At 34.9% G+C, this 9,677-nt stretch overlaps 1 protein-coding gene across 1 annotated transcript; it reads right to left on the reverse strand.

The window, feature by feature from the left end:
- Positions 1-731: 731 nt before the first annotated feature.
- LOC107690318 (transmembrane protein 114-like) lies at positions 732-8,495 on the reverse strand. The gene is made up of 4 exons (XM_016488623.1): positions 8,318-8,495; positions 8,142-8,219; positions 3,811-3,948; positions 732-964 (listed from the first exon to the last, which is right to left on the reverse strand). The coding sequence occupies exons 1-4, from the start codon at positions 8,493-8,495 to the stop codon at positions 732-734; spliced, it is 627 nt and encodes a 208-aa protein (XP_016344109.1).
- Between the last annotated feature and the right edge of the window lie 1,182 nt (positions 8,496-9,677).

Genomic DNA, 9,677 nt, shown 5'->3' on the forward strand with positions numbered 1-9,677 from the left:
GACACAAAGTACTAAACAGACAAAATGGACATAATTAGCACAATTAAAAGACAATATGCAAATATACTGAGAAAAAAAAAATCAGTTGCAATAGTTGACAAAAGTTGCTTTTATACATCAGGGGTTCCCATGCTTTTTTTGTCAGCTCAACCCCCTTAATTAGTTACTTGAAGATATTTTTACATTTTCACATTTATTTATTATTCTTATTAAGTCACTTTATTTTAAGGTTCAATTCTCGCCATTAACAAACCATTAACTATGACATTTGCCTCAATAAACTCCTAATTTGCTGTTAAGTTTAGGTAGTGGGTAGGATGTAGAATATGGTCATGCAGAATATGTGCTTTATAAACACTAATAAACTGCCAATATGTAATTGCTAATAAGCAACTAGCTAATAGTGAGAATTGGTCCTTATACTAAAGTGTTACCTATTATTATTATTATTATTATTATTATACATTTTAATTAATTTAGTTTAGCACTGGTATTTCTATAATAAATTTCACAAACCCCCTGCAGTTAGTTGAGGAACCTCTAATAACTTCAAAGGCTGACCCTTGACCTTACTAAAAATTGAACACTGAAATGTACTAAAATGTTCATTATCCTTTTAAAATATAAATATGTAAACATCGATTTAATTTTCAGTGTTTGAATGTCACTTTCAGTGCCTTCATATGGTGTAATCCTCTCCTGTCCTTAGAACAGTCCTGATTCATAGCGTGTCAGTATTCATGTTCTTCCTGATTGGTCAGCTGGCTCACTCTGGCTGAGGTAAGCAGGAACGCCACGGCGGTACAGAGTTCTCCAACAAAAGAAACAGAGGCTAGAATTAGAGACCAGCCAAAGTAAATCTCAATGTCCTCCAGGGTTTTGTGGCCAGAGTTGCCCACAGCCTCTTTGAAGGCAGCCGCAGAGTAAGCCATGTAGACACAAATTCCAGCCACTGAGAGCACAGCTGTAAGGAACAGAGCAGGAAGACAGATGTTTGTAAGACATTCTCCACTGGATTTATATTGTAGAAGACAGCAAGCTCTAAATTCTTACATTATACTGATCCCGGACAGGAATCACACCTGATAAATTACGCTTTTACAATTGTTTTATGTCAAAATACATTCTCTTTACCCAGTTTATTGTTCACTGAGTTGACTACAATAAGTATGCCATTCATGGGTCTATCTCCCCAAAAAATGTAAACAACTGAGCCTCCCAGACACCATCAAAACAGCGGTCTGCTCAGATCTGTCAGTCTCTTTCCAGTTGAGCCAAGGGAGTTCAGCTGGCTCACACATTGCATGGGATAGTACCCAAAAATGAAAATTCTGCCACCTTTTACTCACCCTCAGGTCATCCCAAATCTGTATGAGTTTCTTTGAGTGAGCACAAAAGAATATATTTTGAAGAATGTTGGTAACCAAACAGTTGACGGTAGCCACTGTCTTCAAAAGTATGCACAAAAAAATACATTGGAAGTCAATGACTACAGTCAACTGTTTTTTTTTGTTTTTTTTCCCCATATTCTCCTTTCGTGTTCAACAGAAGAAAGAAATTTCTACAGGGTTGGAACAAGTGAAGGGCGAGTAAATGACAGAATTGTAATTTTTTGGGGGGTGAACTATCCCTTTAAAAAACTGGAAAAAGAAATTCAGTTTTTAGCAACAGAACATTCTGATTGGTTGAGCCGCGTTCGAAGCTGTTGTAAATTACTCTACAAACATACACCTTTGTTTACGTCTGTGTGTAGCTCGGCAACCACTTTGTTGTAACCACAACTGATTCTGAGGAACTACATTGTTTGGCGGAAGAATAATGTTTTATTAATATCATTACATATTATTTGCTTTGTTTTGTTTTATGAAACCTTGCTACATATATGGAATAACCGTTTTACTCCGCTTCACGCCGTGCCTAACAACGCCCCTTAGCTGTTATAAATTCACTGTAAACCACGGCTTCACGGGGCTTATTGCTTTATTTTAACACCTCGTTGCTGAGGAATATATTGTAGCGATCTAGTATCTAGGCTATTTTATTAATAAAAAATCTCGGGGAAGCGTTGACAACAAGTTTATCTGTGTGCGCAGCGAGATCTCAGACCTCTCTCTCTCTCCCTCAGTCTGTGTGTGTGTGTGTGTGTGTGTGTGTGTGTGTGTGTGTGTGTGTGTGTTGGTTATTGTGCATTAATTAAAGCAGCGCATTAATATAGAACGGTGATTAAACTGACTTGGAACTACCTGTGCATTAAACGGTTTTACTGCATACCTGCCAGCCAATCAGAATCCAGTATTCAGGCAGACCATGGAATAATTCATAATATTTCACAATTAGTCAAAACTTTAGTTTGACCAGATCTAAGTTTTTTTGATAGTTTAAAAAAAGCATTGCAATTTATTTATTTATTTTTTGTTTGTTATTAAGCTCACTTATGTTCATTTGTGTTATTTTATAGTTTATGACTTTACTATACTTCTAAAATGTGTAAAATAGTAAAAATAAAGAAGAAGCTGTGTCCAAAAGTTTGACTGGCATTTCAATTTATCTTTGTCAATGGAAACACACATTTTGTGAATGAACCACCACACCTTTTGTTCCGCCGTCTATGCAGCAGTGACAATGAAATGCTAGTCTAACACAGCCCTCCACAATGAGTACTTCATCATTGTACTTAAAAGCAATCCATTCACGCTGGTGCCCTTTTTACTTTAAAAAGCCCATGACGTTTGAGAACCCCCATCATCATCAGAGCCCATCAATTCCTAAATTCAGTCATTTATTGGCTGTGATCTGGTGACATTTAGGGCCATTGATCGCTGCTTTACAATGATTGCATGTTTTCATATCAATCTGATTAAGTTCAGAGGCCATGTTTGGTTTAGTTGTTGCCATGGTGTCTGCAAAGCAACATACAATGTTTTTTTTTGTGTCATAGGTACTGAGTGAATCTTGAAAAAGACAGGCTTTTATCCTGAGAGGGATTTCAAGTGTATTTTCTCACAAATGATGTGGGTAGGTATTTCATTGAACCAGTGTCTGTGTAAAAGAGTAGCAACAGTTAAATGGGTCTGGATAAAAATCTATTCCATTGTCAATGCCCCCAAGTCCCCCTTTTAAAGTTATATCATAAATAGAACTGAGAAGAATGCAAAGAAAAAGGCTCTTCCCAAACGCTGAATGTGATTTCATCGAGTACAACATGTTCCTGGATCAATGTCCTTGTTGATCCTGGAACAACATCCCAATCAACCAATCAGAATTGTGAGATACATTTACAGGAAATATCTGTTTTAGGTTTACAACAAGGGTTAAGTGTTTCTGCACCCTTGTTATTCAGCTATAATTTCCCTCTGATTGATTTTAGGGATACATTATGGGTTAGGTTTAGGGGTAGGGATAGGTCTATGTTTTTGGGCAGTAATGTTGATCCATGAACGTCTTGGCAAAATATGGGTTGCCATATGGGTTGCCGTGATTTTGCCAAGACGTTCATGGATTAAATATCTCTTAAAATGCATACAGCTGTTGCAAAAACATTTATTTCCAAGAGCATTTATGAATATTTTATGCTAAACAATATAATATAAATAATATAAAATACAAACATAAACAAAATGCTAAAGACTAAGTGAACCATTTAAATCTTATCAGTCAATATTGGGACTACTTTTTTCCATCTGGTTTTTGTTGTGAAGTTTATTCATTACTATCAAAACTGTCTTGCTCTGTCAAGCGTGATGTTGGCAGAATGAATATTCATGCCGCACAAGAGGATCAATCAGAGGTGAACGCGAGAGTGACGCTCACCACCGAACAGAAGCAGCACTCCGGTCAGGAGGAGCAGCAGGTAGGCTCGTGCCAACATACTGATGAAGCCCAGCATTCCTCCGATAAACAGCACGATCACACTGAGAGGCAGCAGGACGATGAACGTTCCTTGCATGTCTGGAAAGAGAAGAGGTCTGGATGTGTCAGTGCCAGTCACAATCCCAGTGGATTCATGCAGATTTTTTCCCTCTTTGGTCCAGTCTTTGTCATGCAAATTGGACTAATTTGAAAATCGTTACTTTTATGTTTGGCGCAACAAACCATCACAGCCTGACCATTGGGCCCAATTAATTTTGTCTGTCTACTTTTCTGAAAACTTTTGTGGCATTGAAAGATTTTGTTTATTCATTCGGAATGGTAATCAACAAGGCTAACCAGCATCATTTCAAAGCTTTATGCAATGATGTTTGTTCCCCATTGTGTGATGTGTGATGAGAGACATTGTATGAAGTTGCCATTTGTGCCACAGTTTCCCCAGATGCACATAGCAGCTGGCATATTTTTGACAGTTTTGATGTTAGGCTATTAAAATATGAGGTCACATATGAATGTATTCATGTAGAATAAGAATATTTCATAGATGTCATAGGCTTCCATACCACTCATTCACAGGCTATCTAACCACTGGGTTCATAATGACTTAAACCTATGCTCTTTGAGTAGACCAGTAATAATAATTAGCCTATCGTTATTAAAGGAAAAAGCTGGGAGCCAGCCTAGGAGACGCAGGTGAGTGAATGTAAAAAGCTCATTTGACTTTCTTTGTGTAGACTGGACGGTCAAAACGCAGCTCTTGAGACTTTGTAAGTACTTTATAAAAATATCTATAAAAATGTACAAACAGAATATTAATTTCGGAACAGGATTTTGATAGCAAAACATTGAAATTTTTTTTTGTAGATGTAGACAATCACCGTGCGTATGTTAATAAATTAAGTTTTGTAAGATAAATGCATAGTTGTTTATATATGCATGTATCTAGATGTTTTTTTAAGTAATTCATACTTTTATTAAGCAAAGATGCACTGAATTGGCAGTAAATACATTTATAATGTTACAAAACATTTCACATAAATGCTGTTCTTTTGAGTGTTCTATTTTATGTAAGAATTCTGAAATAGGAAATGTTTCCTGAGCACATTAGAATGATCATGTGACACTGAAGACTAGAATAATGGCCACTGATTTTTTATTTATTTTTTGCCATCACAGGAATAAATTGCATTCTAAAAGTAATATTTCATAATATACATTTTTACTGTATTTTTGATTAAATAGATGCAGACTTGGTGAGGCTTATTTCAAAAACATACATTTATTTTAAATGTAATATATTTTTTATTTGCCATAAATATAATTTTAAATAAATAAAATTGTATATAGGCCCTATTTATATCATTTATGTAAACATACACATGTATTTTATATTGCCGAACATGCTTGCCAAGATAATTAGAGACCAGAGTTTGTATTGATTAGAGGGTTTTAAAAGAAAGACGGCCCGTCCTTGTGCATCTATTAAGCATTAAGATTAATGATAGTACAGCATGTTCAAAGTGATGGATTTTCTTTAATGGCTTCATTATGGACCACAAAAGGCTGTTAGTCATGATGGGATGTGAAGGAGACAAGAAAGACCAAAACCTGTTTTTGTTGTAATATGATGTATGAATTTAAATGCCCTTATACAGAAGGACACAGACATTTAGATTGCATTTTTTTCACTTTAGTAAAAATGTTGATTGACTAGTCTACTTTTTACGCTAATGCAAAGCCCAATTCAAATTGTTGAGCTCCATATTGACATGTTTGGACATTTTCTGCAAAGAAACACAACAGGCAGTACAGACAGTGACAGGCTGTCATTCACGATCAAGTCAAAGATCACACTGTCATATTATAATCAGGCCAGCTATTATTTTCATTCTGGAACAGCCACAATATGTCTAGGTGATTGAATTGGACAGGCATATTTCAATCTACTTTCACTGCTTTTCCGAACTGATTCTGCACTATTCTTGTAGCAGCCATAAACATTTCAAAAACAAGCTGCCCACGATTATGTTGGACACATATAAGGTGTTTCTTTTACTGTTTATCCGAGGATTATCTATAGGCCAACAATCCAGCACAGATGCAGGGAAAGACATATTGAACTACGTTCCGGGGGGAATTTATCTAAGCTTTGTGCAGCGGCTACTATCTAATCAAAGCAGCAGCCTGGCAACCCAGACTTATTGAATCTATTGTTCAAAGCAGAACAGAAACTAAATCCAATCGAGCCAGTTTAGGGGTCATGCGACTCGGCATCAGTGTGGAAAAGTCTAAAAGAAATCACCAATTACAAGACACCATCCCCCAGCACTGCGGTGAATCAACAACTGGCAGACGATCTGAACGAGTTCTACTGCAGGTTTGAAAAGACACCCCACACCCGCCCTGAACACCTCTCCACACAACCATTCACACCTCCAGCAACCCCCCTCTCCCCGCACATAATATACAGTACCTGTACATACAAAAACTGTCTATTGTAATATACCTGCACATACAACTGTCAATTTATATATTTTTATTCCTTATTTACTTGTTCTATTTTTTATTATCTGCGTTTTTTGTTCTGTCACTGTCATTCTGTTACACTGTGGAAGCTTCTGTCACGAAAACAAATTCCTCGTATGTGTAAACATACCTGGCAATAAAGCTCATTCTATCTTCTATCTTCTATCTATGAATCTGAGATAATCTTGGTTTTACAACCTCATTACAATCTCTTGTGGCAGGTACAGACAATGTTTCAGGTATGGACAGAGAGCATGTGAATTTTAAAATCTCATTCAGTCCTACACAAATGCCTTGAATGACTCAGACAGGAATATTATTTGATTGTGTATGATGTACGGGATGGATAAAAAGACTTTTTTTTTTTTTTTTGGTTGGAGACATTTTGTATCTCAATTTACTTTTGCTTTTCTTAATGGCTTTTCTACAGTCATCAATACTATAAATTATTAACACATTTTGCGAGCTGCAATTGCAATTCTACATTTATTGGCTCAGTCTAAAACAAAATAAATTATTCCTGGTGATTGTTTGGCACTAAAAAGACGTGAAATTTGGAGTGATGTTGTACATTAGTATAGGCTATGGCCAACAGCCACGTTGAAATTATGAAAAAAAGACAAATCAAAACAAAGGAAATAATGCTGCAGGGTGTGCTGGCAGGTGGGCCCACAATATTAGCGGAGAAACGCATGCCATGGTTCACTGTGGTGCACTTTTTGCAGCTGTGTTTCTACCACAGCTGTTTCTGCCCTCTGATTGAAGAGTGTTTCCATGACAATCCAAAGATAATAGGGCAATTGGAAGGTATTATGTTCAATTTCTTAGCATATAAGAAATGTTAATGATGGCATTCAGGTGAAAATGGCCTTAAAACATTGTTCTCGCATTGTTCCTTGTTCTCGTAGTCTATGAATTTAAATACATATTTTAATTTCTTTCTGTGCCTCTAACTGTAGGATGCAAATATACATGCAAAATGACTTCTTTTTAAACTTCTGATGTTGAATTTTATTTAAAAACTTTAAATGGCAAGGGGAAAAACAAAACAAAAACACTGACGTATTGAGGAATCCCTTTTAATATTGTCATTTTTATTATTACTGTAATATTATTGTAATTTTTCTGTTACTGTATTTGTTGTCAAATTGTCAAAATATCTTATAAGGCTGTATGTTGTGATTTTGCACCTGTTTCTGTAGTGCAAACAGGTTATAAACGGTGTGGCTTCCTGTTGATGTGTCAAGTTTCGCTCCTCTGCTAGTCGTAAATGAAAGATTTTTTCAACATAGAAAGAACATGGTCTTGGTTGAATGTCAATAATTCATGTGAAAAAAATTAAGAACAAGAACCTGAACATTAGTGTTTTTAGCTATTTTTTAAATCTAATATATATATATATATATATATATATACACACACAGTTTATTATTAAATATTATTAAATGCTTTCTGCTAAATATATAGTTGTTTAGGTATGTTTTATTATTGCTTTACAGAACAATTAGTCTAAAAAAATGTATATTTTTATTTCATATCAGATACTTTACCAAAACCTTGTAAATTAATATTTAAACATTGAAAGAATAAAACACAAGAGCATATACTGTATACTGCAGTAGTATAAAGCCACACCAAGGAGTTTTAAACTAAACAGATTACATACTTCTGCAACAAGTGTTTGCTGAGTGAAGCTTATTAACAAATACGAAATCATGAGATATGAGTATATGACACATAGATCTTACTTAGTATCTGCCTTTGCGATTCTGATAAGTTTCTTCCTGTTCCAAAAGGATTCATAAATGTCCAGCATTGGTTATGAACTGCAAAGAGAGAATAACTTCATCCATCTACATGAAAACCTCATGCATTAAAAAAATCACAAGCAAAATGTCAAACACAAACATGTAAAGTGACTTACAGTTACAAGTCCTCCACAGTCCAGAATGTGAGCTCAGAGACACCGATGAGCTGTTTTCTCTCTTAGAAGTGTCAATGATGTACCAAAAATCGGTTCCAATTGCCAGAACGAGACTTACAAAGCTGAGGACACCAAAGATGGCCACAAAACTGGCCAAACCTGTGAAAGTGATTTTCATTTTGTCTGAATGCAGTGTTTGAAGAGAAACTCCTCCTTCTGGTGCTTTACGTGTTGTTCTTTCCCTCAGCGCTGCCCTTCTGGAAGCCCCTCGCTGGATGCTGTGCTGTTTATCTATTATAACTGCTACTGTTGGGCGATTTTACCAAAAGAGGGCAGTATGGTCCACACTCTCTCTCTCTCTCTCTCTCTCTCGCTCTCTCTCTCTCTCTCTGTCTCTCTCTCTCTCTCTCTCTCTCTCTCTCTGGTTGACTTTCAACTGTAAACTGTGGTAGCTACAGATAAATACCTCTGGTGATTAAAAACCACAAAACATGATTAGTTATAGTCGTAATTGCTACAGATGCTATCATTCCCCCTCTCTCATTAGTATGCAAACCTTTGTTTGTTTGTATCAGATGATTACCACAGGGACCTCTAAATTAAATTGATTGGTAAAGTCTTTCAGCTCACGACCCCAGTCAGTTGTCAGGCAGGTTTCTGTTCCTGTACGATCAAAAATCAGAAAACTGAGTGGATGAACAGTGTTCTCTATTGACAAAATATCAATAATAATAGTAATAATAAACATTACTTCCAGCATTTTAAAACATGTTTAGAAATAATAGTAGTATACGTTAAAGGGTTTTTTTTCTTACAGAGGTTTTTAACAGCGATTATTTATCATTAATTAATAAATAATAATAATAATATATTATTATTAGCATATTATTATTGTGTTGTTGTTGTTGTTGTTAATATTATTACAATTATTTGTATTATTATTAGTGTAAATAATAAATTTGCGAAAACATTTGATAATAATATAAATCGTTTTGTTTATAAATGTGCCAAATAATAAAATAAAATTAATAAAAACAAAAGTTGACAAATGGAGTCATCATTAAATTCATAAGTATTGTATATTTAATATAATAATAATAATAACAATAACAACAACAAAAATAATAATATAATAAATATATATAATAATAATAAATTATATTTATATATTTCTTACAATTAATTAAATAGCATAAAAATAAATACTGTCAACATATTTAATACAAATATTTCTGATTTTATTTGAATATTAATAAAAACGAAAATGACAATAATTCATAGCATATACCTACAGTCGTGGTCAGAATTATTGGCACCCTTGGTAAATATGATCAAAGAAGGCTGTGAAAATAAATCTCCA

This window comes from Sinocyclocheilus anshuiensis, unplaced genomic scaffold (genome assembly GCF_001515605.1).
Source record: "Sinocyclocheilus anshuiensis isolate Anshui unplaced genomic scaffold, SAMN03320099.WGS_v1.1 scaffold461, whole genome shotgun sequence".
Classification (NCBI taxonomy): domain Eukaryota; kingdom Metazoa; phylum Chordata; class Actinopteri; order Cypriniformes; family Cyprinidae; genus Sinocyclocheilus; species Sinocyclocheilus anshuiensis.